Source organism: Triplophysa rosa, linkage group LG23 (assembly GCF_024868665.1).
Source record: "Triplophysa rosa linkage group LG23, Trosa_1v2, whole genome shotgun sequence".
NCBI lineage: Eukaryota > Metazoa > Chordata > Actinopteri > Cypriniformes > Nemacheilidae > Triplophysa > Triplophysa rosa.
Window position 1 is genome coordinate 8,865,744 of NC_079912.1, and position 21,458 is coordinate 8,887,201.

At 37.8% G+C, this 21,458-nt stretch overlaps 2 protein-coding genes across 7 annotated transcripts in view; one reads left to right on the forward strand and one right to left on the reverse strand.

Annotated features, from left to right (window-relative positions):
* Positions 1–834: 834 nt before the first annotated feature.
* Positions 835–14,127, forward strand: znf271 (zinc finger protein 271). Of its 4 annotated transcripts, XM_057322213.1 has the most exons (12): positions 2,285–2,353; positions 2,875–3,036; positions 3,246–3,530; positions 3,714–4,154; positions 6,860–7,180; positions 7,505–7,996; positions 8,084–8,290; positions 9,374–9,727; positions 9,915–10,232; positions 10,306–10,908; positions 12,087–12,200; positions 13,329–14,127. In XM_057322213.1, exons 2-12 carry the CDS (start codon positions 2,889–2,891, stop codon positions 13,340–13,342), a joined length of 3,297 nt encoding a protein of 1,098 aa, XP_057178196.1. In that variant the 5' UTR covers positions 2,285–2,353; positions 2,875–2,888; the 3' UTR covers positions 13,343–14,127. The 4 variants fall into 4 exon arrangements, with proteins under 4 accessions (XP_057178193.1, XP_057178196.1, XP_057178192.1 ...); XM_057322210.1 differs by lacking the exon at positions 2,285–2,353 and adding an exon at positions 835–870 and having other exon boundaries at positions 12,087–14,127; XM_057322209.1 differs by having other exon boundaries at positions 12,087–14,127.
* A 1,496-nt stretch (positions 14,128–15,623) lies between these two features.
* The window catches only part of rreb1a (ras responsive element binding protein 1a), a 52,813-nt gene continuing 46,978 nt past the window's right edge, over positions 15,624–21,458 (reverse strand). For all 3 annotated transcript variants that reach the window (XM_057322203.1, XM_057322202.1, XM_057322204.1), the window contains 3 exons: positions 21,233–21,397; positions 19,574–20,320; positions 15,624–19,496 (listed from right to left, as the gene is read on the reverse strand). In XM_057322203.1, coding sequence (XP_057178186.1) covers positions 19,024–19,496; positions 19,574–20,320; positions 21,233–21,397 — 1,385 coding nt within the window. In that variant the 3' untranslated portion in view covers positions 15,624–19,023. The remainder of the gene's footprint in view (positions 19,497–19,573; positions 20,321–21,232; positions 21,398–21,458) is intronic.

Genomic DNA, 21,458 nt, shown 5'->3' on the forward strand with positions numbered 1-21,458 from the left:
GCACCACTGTATCAGCTGGAGGGGTGGACGGGAACATTTTTATATATGAATGTCACAAGTAAAACTTTTTAAAGGCATACAATGGACAGTGAACGCGTTTTAGTACGTATAGGTAATCTGCGCGAGTGAGATTTGGTGTGGGTGAGTATATTAGTAAGAATATTTCGCAGCCGATGCCGGTCTCCCCCGTTGTTGGTGGTTTGGTCTGAAAGTACGGCAGCTGCCTGCGGACATAAGCGGCGATCACAGACGAGACGGTGAGATGAGATGGCGTTGTGGGCTCAAAATCATGGGCGAATGAATCAAAGTGAACTTAAGCGATTCTTTTCCATGAATGACTTTAGGCTTTGCTGTATTAGAATATTAGAAAAGTGATCTAATTTACCGTAAATACATGAGTCACTGACCATTTTTACACACTTAACAAAAAAGTTTAGGCAAAGAAAATCCTAGAGGAAAACAAAATACTAGAAACACCCTTCACAACATGTCTGTATATAAAATGTGTATTCATTTAATTGTAAAGTGAAAGCTGTGTTAAGACTACATTCTTTTTTCCTGTAGCTAAACGTGTTTTGCTTAACAATCCATTTGGATAGAAAAGTGACAAACGTAGAGCTGCAATGCATTGTGGGTGTTCCATGCTAAGCCTTATATAGAATGACACCGTTGACTTTTTAGAGGCATTTGCTGCCTACCATGTGCCCTGGCTGTCTATTACTACATCTGTTACATTATCTGTGTGTTTATTCGTTTATTTAGCTCTTTCTATACATGTATTAATATTAAGTTATTAGACACCGTTACACAAGTAGCACGGTCCAGTAGAAAAAATAAACAAAACTACAATAAGATGTCAAAACAGCCCAGGTAGGTACATTTTTGTCTGTAAACTCAACATTGTTACTTAAAACACTTATTGGTGGGTCCAAATACAGAACTATTATACAACATGCTGTTTATTGGTTGTAGTGTTACCATTTAATAGAGTTTATAAAAGCAAAGCACCAGAATTTATTGGGGAATTAGAAGTCATTGATAGTTTGTGTTGTCAGCGCAGCCTTGTGAGCAGCACAATGTATAAGCCTGAAATCTAATGAAACTTAAAGGGATACTTCACCCAAAAATGAAAATTCTGTCATCATTTGCTCGCCTTCGAGTTGTTCCAAATCTGTATACATTTCTTTGTTCTGCTGAACACAGAGAAAGATATTTGGAAGAATGCTTATAACCAGACAGGATTTACCCCCCAATCGACTACCATAGTAGGAAAAAATACAATGGTAGTCAAAGGGCCTCAGAACTGTTTTCTGTCCTACATTCTTCAAAATGTCTTCTTTTCTGTTCAACATAACAAAAAAAAATGGTCAAGTAAATTTTCCTACTATGGGAGTCAATGGAGGGCAAGCTCTTTTTGGTTATAAGCATTCTTCCAAATATCTTTCTCTGTGTTCATCAGAACAAAGACATTTATACAGATTTGGAACAACTCAAAGGTGAGTAAATGATGACAGAATTTTCATTCTTTGGTGAAGTATCGCTTTAAAGGGACAGTTTACCCAAAAATGAAAATTCTGTCATCATTTACTCACCCTCAAGTTGTTCCAAACCTTTGTAAATTTCGTTGTTCTGCTGGACACAAGAAAGATATTTGGAAGAATGTTTGTAACTAAACACATATGAGGCACTACAGACTTCCATAGTAGGGAAAAAACTACTATGGTAGTTAATGCTGCCCTAGACCGGTTTAGTTTCCCACATTCTTTGAAATATCTTCTTTCGTGTTCAACAGAACAAAGATTTTTATGCTGTTTTGGAACAATTTGAGGGTAAGTCAATTATGACCTTTAAGTATGTATTTGACTCACATATTAAATACACTGGAAATGAACTATGGCAAGACTGTGATAATCCTTAAAAGTAACACAGTATTCAATACCAATGTATTACTAGTACCATCACTGTACCATGATACTGTGACAGAACTTTTATGAATATGGGAGTAGCAAAACACCACAAAATTACCTTTACGTACATGCGGCAGACACTGTTATCCATATCATCGTACTGAACTATCTGTGTTGCATGGGATTCAAACACACAACCTTTACATGGGTATCTGAGCTTTATATAAATTATTCTTATAGTACTTTTTAATAATTACAATATTTTATAATATATATAACATATAGGAATATAATTGAAAGGGAAATTTAGCAATGGAATTTTTTTTTTGAAGTATATTGCAACAATACATTGGACTTTTATTTTGAAAAGATGACAACTCAGAGCGTATCCGGTTTGTTATTCCGTGTGGACGTGCATGATGATTTTGTGATTAGACACAGGAAAGGTGAGGCTATCTGCACAAACTCTGCATGTGTTTTTCTGTATAGTGACGTGACTAGTGTTTTTTTTTCTCCTGTCATCTGTCAGACAGAAAAAGCAACGTCATTGCCTTTGCGTTGACATGTAACTGCAGCTAAATGAGGTTTATTCTGTCTCCTGCTCTGCTTTTATTGACATGTAACGTTAGAGGCATTAAAACATAAGTCAACAGTTATTATTATGTGATATTGTGTTATATTATATCATATCATAGTATATTACATTATATAATACAGATCACTTGACAGATAGATAATCAGACAGAAATCAAGATAATCAGACAGAAATCAAGAATATTACTATGTTAATACTATGGTATTATTAAGTATCAATTCAGTACTATGCAAATACCATGTTACATAAATAAGATAATCACTCGGTACCATGACATATTTTAAATTTAATACTTGTTTTGTCTGTAATGATGAAAAATATAAAGCTTGTGAAAATCTAATCTGTCAATCATAACTATGTTTTCTTGTCTAGGTGTTCAGTAAGACATGGATCTGAGCATGAAGTCATACAATGACCCAGAGGATGGGGGTGTTTTTCCATCGGCTGGGCGTAGCACTGGAGAACATGAGTCTGATAAAGGGGAGATGGAGGGAGGGTTTCATCGACACCCATCAGATCCTTCATTTGAACTGGGTGAGGGTGCAGGAGCTGTACACTACACTATTCTGAACTCTGATATGTGGATGGTGTAGTGGTGGAGTCTAATAAAACTAATAATAAATTCTTAAAAAATAACAAATTTCACAATATTACAGTTCTTTTTTATGTTCTATAGAAATGACAGTAAACCAACATAACTGGTATATATAACTGGTCATTTTTTCTTTCAACCGTCACCGCAGAGGACCACACAAGGAAACAGTGTTCTGCCAAAGCGAGGCCTTATCAGTGCTCTCAATGTGGGAAGACTTTCTCTCGCATCCAACATCTATCCGAACACGTGCGGATTCACACAGGCGAGAGACCTTTCGAATGCTTGACTTGTGGAAAGTCTTTCACCCGGGAGAGAGACCTCAAGACTCATCAGATCGTCCATGCGGATGCCAAAGCCTTTCACTGCACCATCTGTGTTAAAAACTTCGCCCTCTTATCTTCTTTGAGAAGACATGTGCGTGCTTTTCATCAAGGTACAGAGTATCATCAAACACCGAATAAGTCTGCGATGCAGTGCATTACAGGTTTTACCACGGTTTAGATGACAGAGTGTCTGACTCTTAATTGTGGTAAAATCACTGTAACGCTTGCCTACTTAAGGTCAGAATGAAAATATGATGTAATGTCACCATATACAGTAACTTCATTTTTTACAGGTCAAGACCTCAGTACAGAGGGAAAATGTTTAATCTGCGTCGAATGCGGTAAAAATTTTGCGTGCCAATTGGAGGAACATGAGCTGACTCACACAGGAGAGATTTCTCATCGCTGCCCGGACTGTGTCAACAGTTATGCTCATCTGTCAACGCTTGAATCTCCTGAGCACACATTTGCTGAATCGGACGACTTGAACCATTCGGATGATCTTAACGTTGAGAGGCCTTGCAGTTCTGCGGCCTCAGAAGATCTACAACACAAACAAGAGCAAACTGAGACGACTGGGGACGATAGCGAATCACCTTCTCCAGACCCTGTAGACAACACTACCAGCGATGATGTGAATTGTCAAAACAAAGCCCAGTGTCAAGAAGCAATGGTCGAGGGATCTCCATCTCCATGTGCGGTGACTGAGGATTTTCCTATCTCTGTTGATAAAGGTGAGTTAATAAAGGTGTAGTTCTTACAAAAATGTACTAACCACCACCGTATTTAATGTACCATCATTACTACTTACACCTTACACCACCATTTAAAAGTTTAGGATCACTTGACTGAAAAGTATTTTGTGATCTTAAAGAGTAAATATTACAATGTCCTTAAAATTACATTTCATGCAGTGTGTAATGTTGCTGTGTGTGAATGTAAGCAGTCTGCCAAGTTGTAAAGCCGAAAGTGAACGAATAACCAATAAGTTAGTGGCTTGGAAAAGAAGGAGTCGACTCTGAATCACGCGTCGTCTGAATCGCAACGAGTCGTCTGTCGTTCAAATCTCAGTTCCGGGTCAGATTTGCGCCACTCCGTGTAATGCCCGACTACGTTCCATTTTCAACACTGCACGTGGTAGACCAATCACAGCAGACTAGACCATCTGACCAATCAGATCAGAGTAGGCTGACAGAAAGGAGGGGATTAGACAGATGAATCGCCGAACGAATCATTTGAGAGTCAGTCAAGAAGTACGGTAATAATAACTGCCTATTATTAGAAAATGAAAGTGTTTTTGTGTCGTGTATGTACGTAAACTTGTTGTTGGACACTCCATTAACCAAAGTAGGACCTTAAAAATGACAGAATATTTACTCTATAAAAATCATCTGATCTAAAGGCTTTTGCATATTTGAAATCATTTTTGGAAGACAAAACTATAATTGTGAAAACATAACTTTTTTCATTAGAAAACTAACATTTTATTTTGTAAAAATGTTTTTGAAATGTTTTTGGACTAAATAATGAGGAAAAGACAGCCAATAAGAGCCCAGCATAGATAGGAACTACTTTAGTCAAGTTAATTCGTTTTAAAAGCATCTTAAGGTGAGACCTGTTGAAACTGGCCGATAAAATGCTAATTCTGTAAATTCAAGGCAAATTGAGCTACTTTAAAAATATAACATAGCTTTGATTTGTTTTTCACCGCATTATTGTTTTGATGAGTTTTTTATTAATCAATAAATAAAATCCAGAGATATAAGAAATACATAAAAAATGAATAAGTGATTCTAAACTTTTGAACAGTGGTGTATATTGTTATTCTAGACTACACAAAAAAATGTAAAAATGGGAAATCATAATTTGCTCCAATAAATTGATAAGAAAATGACTTACAAAATTGTTTGACAAACTAGCTTTCACACCGCCAGCGACAAAGCGAGGCGATGTCATTCATTTCAATGGAGAGCCGGTGACAAGAGCGACAGTGACCGTTGGCGACAGGAAGTGGGCGTGTCTAGCGACGCGACAGTTGAGATTTGCTCAACTTTTATGCAAATGATGAGCGACTACCAATAGGAGTAAAGCAGCGGAGGTCACGTCATCCGTCTCTCGTCAGTTACTGCAGAGTTTGTTTATAAATGTTACTAGAGCAACCAAAGCTAGGAACGCCTTCTAACGACCTCGTAGCAAGAGACTAGCGACACCTAGCGATAGAGTCGCTGGCGGTGTGAACCCACAGTAAAAGACCCCTTCATGACATGTTCCTAAAATATATAAAAAAGCACACATTGTTAAAAAATGCTGTTTACCATTGTGTTTTTGACCAGTCATGAAAAATAATTGGCTTAAAGAGATCATATGACACATTTAAAACGAATATATCGTTTGTTTTAGATGTAATGCAATGTGTATACACGATTTAAGGTTCAAAAACACTGTATTTTCCACATACCGTGCATGTTTGTATCTCCTCTTTGCCCCGTCTCTCTGAAATGTGCAGATTTTTTACAAAGCTCATCGCTCTGAAAAGCGAGGTGTGCTATGATTGGCCAGTTAACCAGTGCGTAGTGATTGGTCGAATACTGCGAGCGTGTGACGGAAATGAAACGCCTCTTACCATATTTGGAACATCAGGTTCCAAAGCAATTGTACTGACAGGTACGGCCACCTTACTTGTGTATACATTTGGGCGGTCTTAGTCAACTCATACCACGAACTGACGTAGATTTGTGGGGGTGTGGTTACACGAGGTGTTTCAGGCAGGTCTGGGTGAGCATTCGCTTTTAGATAGAATGCATCTTTTGTTCCCACACTCCCACACTTTAATTTTTACTAATACATAATACATACATGGGCAACTTATAACACACCAAAGACAGAAAAACATGTGTTCGCGCCATATGACCCCTTTAAAAGAAAGATCTATTCATTAATAATGATCTAAAAATGGTTGTGTTACATCCCATAGCACTTTCACATTTATTGTGTGCAGCCAAACTACTTGTTGCTATTTGATCCAATTTCTGTCAATTTAAATCCTTTCATAACATGTTTTAGAACTGCAATCTATTTTTTCCCTTGGTTTATTTATTATTTTTAAAATCTTAAAAAAACTAAACCGGTCAAGAATACATAAAAAATCAATGTTAATAATTGCCTACTTATCTCCCCCAATTTACAACGGCAAGCTTATAATGATTTATTATTTGAGGTGTCCGGTACTTTTTTTTTTTCACGTGAAATGATGATTTGATATCATTGGACTTCAACCCACGTAAAGAGAGGTTTGTAAACTAACCTGCAGATAACATACCTGTAAGTTTATGTTTCAAACAGAGATGGCAATAGAGAGGCAAATATTACAGATCGCAGCAGGTTAGACCGAGTATGTATCTTTCAAGGCTTTGTAACACTGTTTCATTTCATCTTTTAGGTATCGAAGCAACGCGCCCTGTTCAAGAGGAAGATCTTACAGCTCAGCAGCAGGTTGACGATGAAGATAAACCACACCAGTGCATTCACTGTGGAAAGAGATTTCACAAACAAGCAAAGCTTCGTATCCATTTGCGTGTTCACACCGGAGAGAAGCCCTACCATTGCTCCCAGTGTGGAAAACATTTCAGTCAAGCAGTAAACCTTAAGAAACATCACGTTACACATCATACGGAGGAGAGACCGTACCGCTGCGCGCTCTGTGACAGGACGTTTTCTCTCTCGTTCTCTCTGATAAAGCATCAACGTGTCGCTCATCCAGGTAAGATCAATATTACTTCTCAACTTACAAACTTTGGGACACACCTTCATTCAACTGTTTTGATACTTGAAACATTGTAGTCGGTTTTGGTCACACGTATCAGCGTAAAGATGCCAAAGATGGTATTTCATTGTTTCTGTTTATTGAAATGAAACTATGTAACTGAGTTCCTGTTCCAGATGACACACTTGATGTGCGGTCTTGTAGTTTTCTGTGAAGTTTCTTGACAGCGCCCTCTACTGTTCCAACATAGTGGCTGCAACAAATAGCATTTTCTAAATGTCTATCATCCATAAAATTCCTATTTATGGTTTTATTAAACAGAGCATTTGAGCGTTGCCGAACGCAACCGCTTTACCTGTCCATACTGTGGAAAAATATTTGGACGGCATCAAGACATGGAGCAACACAAGCGGATTCACACAGGAGAGAGACCGTTCCGCTGCACCGTGTGCAACAAAAGCTTCAGACAACGTTCAGTTTTAATCGTGCATAGGAAAATTCACACCGGAGAGAAGCCTTTTGAATGCTTTGTGTGCTTCAGACGGTTTTACGGTTCGGGTGATCTGAAGACGCACATGGGAACTCATACAGGCGTGAGACCACACAGTTGTCCCTTGTGCTCCAAAAGTTTCCCTCGTCCGAGTAGCTTGCAGGCGCACATGCAGTCTCATCTGAACAAGCTTCGGGAAGATGATGATGTGAGCGGGGCTGATGGGTTTCATCTTGAGGATGAGGAGGATCGGGGTGAACTGGATGATGGTGGACCTGCTTCATCAGCGATGCTTTCTGAAAGCCCTGGAGCTTCTGAAGACAGTAAGACATGAAACTGAATAATCAAATTAGGAAACTCGTGTTAGGTTTTCTTTCTTAATATAACACTTCTCTGATATCTTTCTACAGAAGAGCCGTCCAGTGATCAATCACACCCTTCAGAGACTGAAAGCACATTCACACAGTCGTTGAATCTCAATGATGAAGACCACAACGCTGATCAGAGTTCCAGTTCAGAAACGACAGGTCGTCAGAAGCCATACTACTGTTCCATATGCAACAAAACCTTCTCTCTCTTGATATCCCTGAAAAAACATCAACTCATATTTCATCCAGGTAAGAGAGAAGCTGCCACCCCTTACAAAAATGAATACATTTTATTAGGTATATTTACTGTATGTTCACTCGTAAGTGTCAGTTTCAATACTACTCGGGACTAAATTGGCCCGCTTTTTAGTTGATCAAAGTATACTAGTAAGTATACTTTAAATGTAACAGTGCTAAACTTTGGGTAGGGCTGTTCAACAATTAATCGTGATGAATCGCATTCAGAATAAAAGTTTGTGTTTACATAATGTGTCATAATTATTTTGTATTTACGAACACATTTACGTACACATACATGTATATATTTAGGAAATACGATTTCAATTATAAATAAATTTTTATATTTTTTAAATATATACAATGCATGTGTCTGTGTTTATAAATACAAAATCAGTATGCACTTAATTATGCAAAGTTTGTGTTTATATATCTTGTAAACACAACTACATTATTCCTTTGTACTGCAACAATACCTCAAGTAAACGTAATTAAGTAATTAATTTCTAGTTACTAATTACACATTCGATAATGTAATTAGATTACTGTACAAGTTACTCTCTTCAAAAAGTATTTAATTACTTATTACTAATTACTTTCTATATCCTACATCAACCTAGATGAGTTAAGTGATTCAAGGATAGACATGAAACGGCTCTTTTAATTCATTCAAATAAATAATATAAAACTACATAAAGTACTCTTATTAATTACAAATGTGAGAATTATACATTAAAGCACAGATTTTAAAGTTAGACTTTGAATTTTGATGTCAATTCCTCTTCTGCACACACACATATTACACAAAGTATTTAGTTTAATTACATCAAAAGTAACTCTAATTAAATTACAGAAAAAATAAGAGTAATCCCTTACTTTATTTTTCAAGGGAAAAGTAATTAAATTACAGTAACTAATTACTTAGTAACTAGTTACACCCAACACTGATTTGACATTATTAGATCATTTTAAACTATGTACTGTATACAGTATATCGCATCACATAAAATTGGATTAGCTATTTTTTGTTGAAATCATTATTTACAGTTGGTATTGTCCATATTGTCCATATAACATATTGTGTTTCTTCACCAGATCAGCATGCCGACACAGAAGGCAAGTGTTTTTCCTGCTCTTACTGCGGGAGGCGGTTTGGTCGTCGTCAGGGTTTGTTACAACATGAGAGAATTCACACAGGTGAAAGGCCTTACAACTGCCCCACCTGTAACAAAACCTTCCGCCAGCGATCGGCTCTGGTTGTACATATTAAGACTCACACAGGAGAGAGGTCTTTTTTGTGCTTCGTGTGCAGTAAAAGCTTTTATACCCCCGGAGACCTGAAGAAACATCTGGAAATTCACACTGGAGTGAGGCCGCACAACTGCCCTGTATGCTTTAAGGGCTTCGGCCGTCCCAGTTTCCTGCGTGCTCACATGCGAACCCATGAAAGTGAGTTTGACGCAAAATATTTGTACTTTTTTTTCCTCTTATGCCAACTTTGAAAGTCGCAAAAAGTTGAACATTGTTAGTAGCATTCATGTGTACTGTACAGAACATTGGATTATGAAAACTCGAATATGTTTTCATGGTACATTTACCTCTATTATTAAAAAAAAAGTGCTTTTTTATTTTCCAGAAGGCTCCGCTAAGAAACCGAGTAAAAAGCTGGAATCAACAGACAGTCAGAGAGTTGACTTTCAAGAGAAGCCGTTTGAATGCGCTCATTGTGGAAAGAGATTCAGTCAGCATTGTATGTTTAAAATCCACCAGCGAATACACACAGGAGAGAGACCTTACAAGTGCTCTCAGTGCGGTTTGAGTTTTCGCTGGAGGAGAAACCTGTTAGCCCACCAAAGTGGACATCCAGGTGACAACCCCATCCAGTGTTCAATGTGTGATGAAACATTCATCTCTGAAGCGAGTCTGAAGAAGCATCAAGATGCTTTCCATTCAGGTAAGAAGCTTCAGGGTTCAGGTTTTCTGAAAAGAAACGTCAAATATATTTTAACCTAAATCCTCTTCTCCAGGGGTCTCTCACACCTGCAGTCAGTGTTTGAAGACATTTACTCAAGCAGCAGGCCTCCGGAAACACGTACGCTACGTTCACGAAGGAGAGAGACCTCACAAATGCTCCGAGTGCAACCGAGGATTCGTCAAACTGTCGGATCTCACGCGTCATCAGCGCCGCCATCATTACGACCGGGGCGACGAACTCTTTCAATGCTCACAATGTGAGCGAAGCTTCAGTCACCCCAGCAGTCTGGTTCTCCATCGCAGGACTCACACGGAGGAAAAGCACGAGTGCCCCGTTTGTAACAAGATCTTCAGTCAGGGGGGACATCTCAAGGTCCACCTGCGTACTCACACCAAAGAGAACAAACCCAGGTTCGAGTGCCCCGAATGCGGGAAGAGCTTCGGCCAAGCTAAAGATCTGGCAGTTCATCAGCGGGTTCACACCGGAGAGAAACCCTACCAGTGCCCACAGTGCAAGAAGAGTTACAGACAGTTTGCACATCTGTCCGTGCATCTGAGAAGCCACACGGGAGAGAAGCCTTACCAGTGCCCCATATGTCTGAAGTTCTTCGCACATTCGTCATCAATGAAAAAACACCTGCGTGTGATGCATGCAGGTACGTCTCTAGTTACACGCAAGACGCATCATTTACTTGCTTGTCATCATTTACGCGATTATGATGTTTCGTTTTTGAGTGAAAAAAAATGTTTCGTTTTCAAGTGAAGGCAAAATAAAGGTTTTATTTTTGGGTGAAAGCAAAAGAGAAGCAGCGCCAAATGTCCAATATCATAAAAACACAGTTGATCCGGTGCGTATAGCCAAAAAGAAAAACTAAAACTCCGCACACGGTTATATGCAGGGCATACACCTCAAAGAATATTTTATTCAATGCTTCATCAGAGGCCATAAAAAACAAGTGAAAAGTGCAAAACGTTTTCTAAACACAGCTCTTCCTCAGTGACACAACAATTAGTGCACACATTAAAACATCAGTCTTTACCACAGACAACATAATATGCGGGTGAAAGCAAAATAAAGATTCTTTTTGGTTGAAACATTTTTATTGTTTTGGGTAAAAGAAAAGCATGTTTGTTTTTAAGTGAAAGCAAATAAAAAAAATTTGAGTGAAAGCAAAATAAATATTCTCTTTGGATAAAAGTAAAATAATTTTCGTTTTTGGGCAAAAAAAATCTTGAATAAATGTTTCCGTCTTTAGGTGAAAGCAAAATAAATATTTTTGGTTTTGAGTGAAAATAAACGTTTTTGTTTATAGGTGAAAGCAATTATTAGTTTCCTTTAAAGCAGCAATATGTAACATTTTGGCGTTAAAAATAAACACAAATAAATGTTTTTAAAACGTTCTATTTTGGGTGGGAAAAAAAACTTTTTTTGCGAAATAAACATTTTCATCTTTGGGTAAAAGCAACAATAAACATTCGTTTTGGTTGAAAGCAAAAATAAAAGTTTTTGTTTTGGATTTTTGCAAAATAAACGTTTTTGTTTTTTGGGTGAAGACGTTTTTGGTTCCTTTAAAGGAGCAATATGTCAAATTTTGGGGTTAAAATTAAACGCAAATAAAAGTTTTCAAAACTTACTTATGTTACCCCGATTCACAAGGATAAGATAATAATAAGGATTTATAATTTAAACTATAATTTAAATCTAATACATTATGTAACCTGCAATTTTATGTCTTAAACAGATGGCGATAGAGAGGCAAAATGTACAGCTTGCCTGTAACATTGCAAATAGTTCTTACATTAGAAGCTTGCTAACTTACCGATCTGTTTTCAGAGGGGAAGGATTTATCCATATCAAAAGGAGTTGTGAAGGTCACTGTTGGTGTCGATGGCTCATCCAGCACGGCCGTTAAAGTTAAACAGGAACCGGACTCTGGTGAGGAATATGGTAAGTATTGTTTACATTATTTTAAAGAGCAGGGCCCGTATTCTTAAAGCTTCTAAGAATCCTCTAAGAAAACTCTTAATTTATCTTAAAAACTTCTACGTAGGAGTCTTAGCGTAAAAGTGATTCAGGATCAATCTGAGAGCAACTCTGAGCAAGGAAAAGACAAAAACTTTTATCTTAGTGAGGAGGCGGGGCTGACCCCGTTGCTATGTCTTTTGAAGACTGTGATTGGTTGGTTGGCCAAGAAGGAAGAAGAGCGCTTTTAAGTATAGGGTCATTAGTTTGAAATTGCACGTCATTTTTTTCTGTTTTACCGTACTCACTCACGCACACACACAGACACACACATATATTCTTTATTTTTTTATTTACCATGCTGTTAATGTCAACGTATTTGATAGAAAATGAACAGTGACACAATAAGTCTCTGTAAGTGCTGTAACTGTTTGTGTGATCACTATAGAAGATTGTGACAGAACCAAATCATCTCTGCTGCAGAGCTGCATTTCTCCAGTTGCTAAATATGTTCATGTAGTGATTTCTTCTATTTCTGGCGCAATGGCATTTCTGCGCTGTTTTGGAGATGTTAGCGTGTCTCTAATAGGATCGGTCACAAACATCTAATGTGTTGTGTCTTATTAACTCACTGTCATTCAATTCAATGTCATTTTATTTTATAGCGCTTTTACAATTTGCATTGCATCAAAGCAGCTATAGAAGAAAACCAAAACCAAGATAATCAAAAGTTGAACACACACACACACACAAAATCTGATAAACCTTAAAAGTAATGTGGAAATTGTAATGCATTGCAACACATTTCTTCTCACTTTTCGTGTTTCGTCCATTTTCTCTGCTGCTAAAGAAGCTCTTAAGTCTCTTAAAAGTCCTCCTCGCTACTCCTAAAATTTTGGACCTTAAGAGCTCTTTTAAGGGTTAAGATGCTTTATGAATTACTTTCTTCTTTACTGGGGTCTTTTCTGTAATTCTAAGGGGAAACACCCACATTTCTAAGAATTTTCTTAGAATTTTGTGACTAGGAGCAACTCTTTGCGATAAGATTTTTCATGAATATGGGCCCAGATGTTCAAAAATAATTGAAAGGTGTCTTTTTTACATCTTGAATAGGTGAAGGAGATTAGCCAGCAGCTTCTCCTTCAAAACCGATGAAGGGTTCAGCTTGAAATGTTTCATCATTGAGCTCATGCACAAACTTCAGCTTATGCCAAGAAATGTGTTTTTAATCTAATAAATGCTATTATTGTTCTAGGTCTGAAAGTATTAGATTTTTCAACTTGGTGATCTAATCACACACCTATACTAAAGTATGGAAACTATGTGCTGCAGATTTGTTTGGGTTTGGATGCTACATAGAGACACAATGAAAAGTATTTAATGTGATATAAACAGTATGATCAAACACTTTACTCCAAAACAGCTTTCCTATATTTTCTATTGGAAATAAATACTGGAATCATGTTTTTACACACAGAAAATACAATGTGTACCTGTATACTGTCGTTGTTGTTTTCCTGGTTGTGCAAGCACAAAGAGTAAATTCATTCCCCTTCAGAGGCACAGATATTTGTTTTTCAATTGTCTGTTTTCTGGAACTATTCAGATGTAGCTTAATATATATATTTTTCCTTTTTTAATTGCATTATCGGTTGTCAATTACCACAAAAACTGATTAGAACTGAACTCTATAAATGGCAAAAACATTTACAGTACAGTCTGTTAACTGTAAGTTTTACATGAAATACTTCATTCTTCTGTAACCAAAAAACTAAAAGGTGTATTCATAATGTATAACAACCTTCCAAAAATATAACAAATAATGTATATTTAAATGTTGGTATTTATATTTCTTTTCATTAACTTAAATGTTATGATCATCACAAACTGTCTAATAAAACATTAAACATAATGTCTGTACATACGTGCATCTATTGTTTTATACAATATTAAGTTAAGATTGATTTAGTGACTGCTGCTTCTCGAAATGTAACTACACCAGTATGTTCTTGCAGAATGTCAAGTGAAATCTGAGGATTTAATGGATGATGTGAAGGCTGTAACGCTGTCTTCAGCTCCATCCAGTCCAGCATCATCATTAACTCTCAATGACATCCAGGTTAAAAATGAATGATGTGGATGAAAACAAAGGTTTGATTTTGTCAAATATTCTGGGCACCAGTGTTCATCTATGAAGACTACAAACATAGCAAGACGCTAATAACTAATCTCCAATGAGGAGAATTTCACCTCAAACCTTTTCAGGTGTCTGGCAGGATATGATAGGAAAACTTTAATATCACTTCCTTGTAGTATTTATCAATTCAAAGGAATTCTCTCATGATTTACTTGCCTTGATGCCATCTCACATACATGACTTTCTTTAGCTGAACACAAAGTTTATAAAATCCATAATTAAAGTAATTCAAATTAGTCTAGTGAGGTAACAAATGTCTTCTGATGAGAAATTAGTTGTTTATGAGAGTGTTTAGCAAAACTGAATCCAAAGGGAATTCAAATATGGCTGCACTGGCAGCTTCAATGTCATTGGTTCTTGTGTGTCTTGTGACTGGCTGTATGATGTCATGAGACACAAGAACCAATGAAATTTGTTATAAATGTGTAATATTTATTAAGTATTTACTTGATTCATTGCTTTTATGATGAATGATGATTTTTGAAGCATTTTGGGACATAAAGTGGACATTTATATATTCATAAAAACGTATGTTCAGCTAGTCATATACATCTGGTATGACAACATTCAGCACAGAATTTGGTGAAAAGCTTTGTAGATTTCAAAAATAGATCTGCTCATTTTGTGTTGTTTAATATTTTACAGATTTTTTTACTTTTATCCACATATAATGTGCCAAAGTTTAAACGCATTCTGCTGATCTATAAATAAAATTGTGCATCATGGCCTACTAAAGCCACGGAAATCTGTCACCACCATCTCTTAAGTTCAGATATATTACATAAATGTATTTAACAACAAATATTTTTTTCTCGTATGCGTCAGATTTTCACTCCACGATTATTGTAGCCAAAAGTATTCATGATAATAGTATATACAATATCTACTGTATATACACTTTCATCAGACGCACACGCCTGGCACGAACTTAACTTCCAGTCTGTGTTTGGTTGTAATATTACAATTTATTTTATATTCATTTATTTTAAAGGGTTCATATGACACGGCTAAAACGAATATGATCGTTTGTTTTAGATGTAATGCAATGTGTATACACGATTAAAGCTGTATTTTCCACATACCGTGCATGTTTGTATCTCCTCTTTGCCCCGCCTCTCTGAAACACGCAGATTTTTTACAAAGCTCATCGCTCTGAAAAGCGAGGTGTGCTATGATTGGCCAGTTAACCAGTGCGTAGTGATTGGTCGAATACTACAAGCGTGTGATGGAAATGTGACGCCTCTTACCATATTTGGAACGTCAGGTTCCAAAGCAATTGTACTGACAGGTACGCCCACTTTACTTGAGTATACATTTGGGCGGTCTTAGTCGAATCATACCACGAACTGACGTAGATTTTAGGGTGTGGTTACACGAGGTGTTTCAGGACGGTCTGGGTGAGCATTCGCTTTTAGATAGAATGCATCTTTTGTTCCGACACTTACATTTTTTCAATTTTACGTGTCAAAAACATGTATGGGCAACTTATAACACAACAAAGACACAGAAGAACACGTTTTCGCACCATATGACCCCTTTAAAATTTTATTGAACTCCATTAAATTAAATTAAACTACTCAACAGTTATTGATTCTTTGTGCCGTTCTACTGGAAGTTAAGTTTGGGCCACATATGTTGTTGCCGCTGAAACAGTCTTTTGAAGTGTTTTTTAACATTTACATTGTTATTTAGCAGACGCTTTTATCCAAAGCGACTTACAGAGAGTTCAGGGAGCGATAAGCGATATGTCATACAGGAGCAATAATACAATATGGCGCTAATACCAAGTTACTAGTTTCAACAAAAGCCAGAACAATACCTGTTGAGAGAAAGAGGGTTAGTGTTTTTTTTCTCTTCTCATTTGTCTGTCAAGTATTCACAGAAGAGATGGGTTTTAAGTAGTTTTTTGAATGTTGTGAGAGATGTGGTTGACCGGACCGAGTTAGGAAGAATGTTCCACCAGGAAGGAGTTGTGAAGGAGCGGGAAAGCCATTTACTGCCCTTATGAGAAGGCAATACAAGACGCCGCTCGTAACAAATCAATAATGCATCAGTCAAACTTAAAATTGTGTTAATTTTTTTCTTTATTTTTTGCCAATAAATGACACTCAAAATTCTGTGTAGTGAGGCAAAGAGAGTTTGTTACCATTGTGATTCTTTAAGGCAAAACTTTATTATAGTTTTGGTTTTAGATTTATTCAGTTTTATTAATATTTAATATTACTTTTATTTTTAGATGTTTAGTTTTTATGTTACTCTTAGTTAGTGTTAGCAATTTTGGTATATGCTTTTTTCATTTTATGCTTTTTTTGTTTCTTTTTGCTATATAAGATGAATTAATTTTTATATTAGTTTTATTTTATTAAAATTGTACTGCTTTAAACTTGTTTCATTTTGTTTTTCAGGCAACATTTCAATGTTTCCTTTAGTTACGTTTTTTCAATAATTTTTAGGTCAATATTTGATTACTTATTTAATAAACAGACACGTTTTCAAAGTTTTAATTTTAGTACACTAAAATACCCGTGGTGCTGAATTATATTACCAATATTTAATACTTTGACCCTACATACAGCAAGCATCTTTCTTTGTTTATATCTTTATTGCTTGAATAGTTTTGATACAGAACAGATTACATTTCTGATTCTGAAGCACTTATTCAAAGAACAAGAGTAGTGTACCAAAAATGTTCTGGTTTTGATTCATTCAAGTCCAGTAGAATTATTTTTGGGGATGTAGCAGCGACACGAAGCTCCCTTTACGTCAGTCAGCCCGTCAAACAGCGACAGATCTCCATTTCTCAGGGAGGACAGAAATAAAAGTCTTGTAAAAAAATTCGTGAGAGCAATGTGGATTCGATAACTCCACCCTGTTCATTTGATTTCACAGTCAAGTGCTTAAAGTAGTGATTGATGGATCGACGTATTCAAAAATCAAAGGTGAACAGAAAGATTTTTGCGAAATGAGAAAGCCTTAACGTTGATACCCTGAGAGTGAGAGCGACAGGTGGGGCGATAACGGCAAAAAAAATCTATAAATGAACATAAAAAGGTTATCATGCAAAACTACCCTACAGATTCACCCATAGCAGAATAACACAGTAAATTCACAGTTTATACGCAAAGAATATATCAATGAAAACAACTTGTATCTCTCAAACTGAAATCATCAATCATAATAACAACAATAATGATAACAGAAACAGACCACACATTCTATAAAATGCATACAGTCTACATAAAGCTTTCCGGTCAAAAGTGATTATTGTTATCCAAGACCCAAAATCAAAGCTGGGATGCTAAGAATTCATTTCTTATGCAGCATAATCGTGTTAATACATGGCTTCTCCACATTTACTACTTCACCCACCTCTGGGTCACAATAAATACATTAAAAACAGTCTGTGAGTAACCGACCGCTTGCACGCCACCAACACAAAACACGCTCGCGCTGACCCAGGAAAAGGCATCGGGAGAAGCGGGAGTCCTGGAATACACCGATTGCATTCAAGTCCATCCAATACTATCAGTCTGGTGCCCGAGCGGAGATGCCAGATCTCACCACTAGGGGGTGAACAGGGTCTGATGTTTAGAGGACGTCCGGTCAGGCAAGCTCTCTCTCCCTCTCTCTCCTGTTAAAGAAATCCTCTGTTCGGCAGATGGCCGCTTGTATCTAAAGATGCTCTTTGAGGTTTGCTTTGTTTCTGAGGTTTCTTCACAAGTTCATAGAACTGAGAGAGATAAGCAACACTACAAAAGGTGTGATTGACGTGGGAGGAATACATCCTGACACGAGGCAGCAGGGCGACAGTGTTCAAGTACACCATGAATTCTAGTTCACGAGCCCGGCGGAAAGTGAGACGTCCGCCCGAAGCTCAGACGAGAAGTAAGGCTTTAAAAATGTGATGTTTTGGAAGACTTCATCCCTGGTACACATTTCATTTTAGTCAAGTACATCAGCTTTCGTACACCTGGGCTTTCTGTATTTCCTTGCGTTTGCTTTTTGAGCTTGAGGGACAGCAATTCACGAGCCCCTGTGTTAGAAATACTGCATTCCCTTGATAAAAATCCTCCTTTTGCCAACGCTAACGGAAGGTGTCACCGACAACACAGCTGGTTTGGGGCAAACATTGCCCATATAACTCCACGAACACCTTCCCATGGATGACCATCAGATTGCTTGGCTGAAAAAAATGTACAAGACAGCACCTCGAACAACGCAGCTCATTGCGATAAAACAACTTGGGAAGCTTTAAAGAAGGAATTACACACACACAAAAAGAAACAGAAAAGCCCTTTGATGCACAATATTCCAGTTTCGCGCTCGGATGCAAGCCTCTCAGTAGAAAAACATCCTCTCGCTTCTTATCGGAGAGTTTTTGCTGTCGCTCATCTGTACAATACGATACGAATTTGTTCATATATTGCTTAAAGTAGTTCTCTCAGGATTCAAAAAGATGTAAAATACTATAAAAATCAACTTTCGATCGAGATAAATGCTGATAAAGATATAGCAAAAAAGTAGAAAGGCACTTGGAAAATGTACTTTTGTTATATGGCACTGCTTCGTGTTGCAGCACGTTTCAGCACAAAGATCCGAGAACGTCTCTCTTCACTCCACGGCCAAAATGTGCTCAGTAGTAGGCTTGCTGTGGATCTCCAGTAAACCATTGAGGAACGCCGGCTCAACGTCAGATGCGTCGGGTGAATCGGAGGCTTGGTCTTCTGTCGGAGGTTCTTTGGGTGGTTCTGTTGCTGGGGAAGGTCCCGACTCCTCTTCGTTTCCCACAACCTTGTCAATGCCCACGCAATCCTCCCCTCTGTCCTGTGCGGCCTTGTTGCCCTTCGCAGTCTCCGTGACCTCGCTTTCGGTTTCAGAGGGTGGATTGGTGCTGGTGGGCGTGCATTCGCTTTCACTGGCCGAGCGCCCGCTGAAACCTTCTTCATCCGCTGCACCTGTGACACCACACATCGACCCGTCGGCGTCCGCCCCACGCGGCTTCAGATGGATCCGCTGGTGCCGGACCAGACTGTGCTTGAGGGTGAAGGTGCGCTCACATGTCGGGCACTTGTAGGGCCTCTCACCTGGATGAACAAAAACATCTCACTTTTAGTACAGTTCAAGGTACATGCTGGAGTCTGTTTTCAGTACTGGTCATTACCTGTGTGAGAGCGCATGTGTCTGGTGAGGTCTTGAAGGCTCCAGAAACGCTTGTTACATATACTGCACACCTTCTTCCTCTTGTCCGGCTTGCTCCCAGGTTCCTCTCCCTCGATGCTCTTTGGTTCAGTTGTGGCTCCCTCTTCATCACTTTTCTCATCATTGTCCTCCTCAGATCCGCTCTCCGTTCCTTCCACCTCAGCCGTGTCCTTTTTCGAACACTTTTCCACCACCTCCTCTGCACCGTCCGTCTTCGTTTCACAAGGCACGGTTGGATCGTCTGCTTTTGGAGGTACGTTGGTCGAGTCTGCCACTACGTCTAGCTGGTGAACTTTCTCGTGTCTGGTCAGGGTGGCGGCGTAGCGGAAGCTCTTTTTGCAGCTTTTGCATGTGAATTTGGACTCCTCCTGAGGTGCCGCTTTGTCGGATGCTTCAGCTTCTACTTCGGGGGAGGACTGTGACTGCTCGCTGTCGCTGAACTTTAGGTCCACCGGTTTGGAGGTGAAGGTTAAGTTGAGAGTCTTATTGCTATGGGAATTGCTGTCGTCTTTTTCTGGGTCATTGTGCTTCGAGGGCTCATGGGCTGGTGGTTCTTCTGTCTCTTTGTGAGGGATCATCTCTGCTATGGCTGCCTCTGTCGGTTTAGCTGGTGAGGGTTTCTCAGCATCAGATGCTTCGGGCTTCTCAAAGTCGGAGCTTGTGAGATCCATCTCCTCGCTCGCTGGAAGCTCAGTCTCGGATGTGCTTTCTAGAATATACATTAAGGCATTATTAGATTTAAGATTTTATCTGTCACACACACAGTTATAGACCATTTTGCAGGATGTAAACAACATCCTTTTTTAAAAACTACAACAATGAACAAAATACAAAATACAAAATGTTAAACAAATATATTAAAGAATTAATTATATACGTGAAATTTAAAAAATCTGAAACGCGTGCTTTTGGACCAGTGTTGTTAACATCTTGCGAAATGGTCTATATCAGTATAAAACTTGCAAGGAAATTAAATCTGACCAACTTTATAGACTGCAAAATTAAATTATACAAAACTAAGTATAAGATAAATATGAAACAAAGTATACACTATTATGTAACAAAAATTTTAAGGATTACTGTTTTCTAAATAACTAAAATTGTACACAAAAAATACTGTTTAAAAGGAACGGTTCTCCCAAAAATCATTTACCAAACATCATTTACTTGCCCTCAAGTTGAAACAACCAAACCAAACAGATCTCATCCACTATTGACTCCCATAGTATTTATGTTCCCTACTAGTGCAGTACATGGGGGACAAGATCTGTTTGGTAACTGACATCCTTCCAAATATCTTCCTTTGTGTTTAGCAGAACAAAGAAATTTATACAGGTAAGGAACAATCTGATGGTGAGTAAATGATGACAGACATTTCATTTTTGGGTGAACTGTCCCTTTAAGCTTCAACACGTGTGAATAATTTATAATCTAAAATTTTGATCATTTCGATCATTTAAAGCTACTTATTTTATGATAAATAAATCTGCATTTTTATAATACTACATATTGTTAGATAATAAAAGTCCTTTCATCTAAAACTTTTCTCTTATCATTTAGAAAAACATTTTAATAAACAGACATTTAAAGATTTTTACATTTTAATTATGTCTATTAGTACCTGCACTGTCTGCTGATCCTTCCTCTGTTTCCTTAGGCTGTGGCATAACACCGTTGCGCCTCAGCACTCGGTTGGAAATGCCATGTTTACGTAACAGATGCCGTTCACAATTGGACTTGGTTGAGAAAAAGGCATCACACTGGTGACAAGGATATGGCTTCTGACCTGTTTACAAAATAAAACAAATTACACACTTACAACGAGTTGCCAAACAGTAGGTGCATAT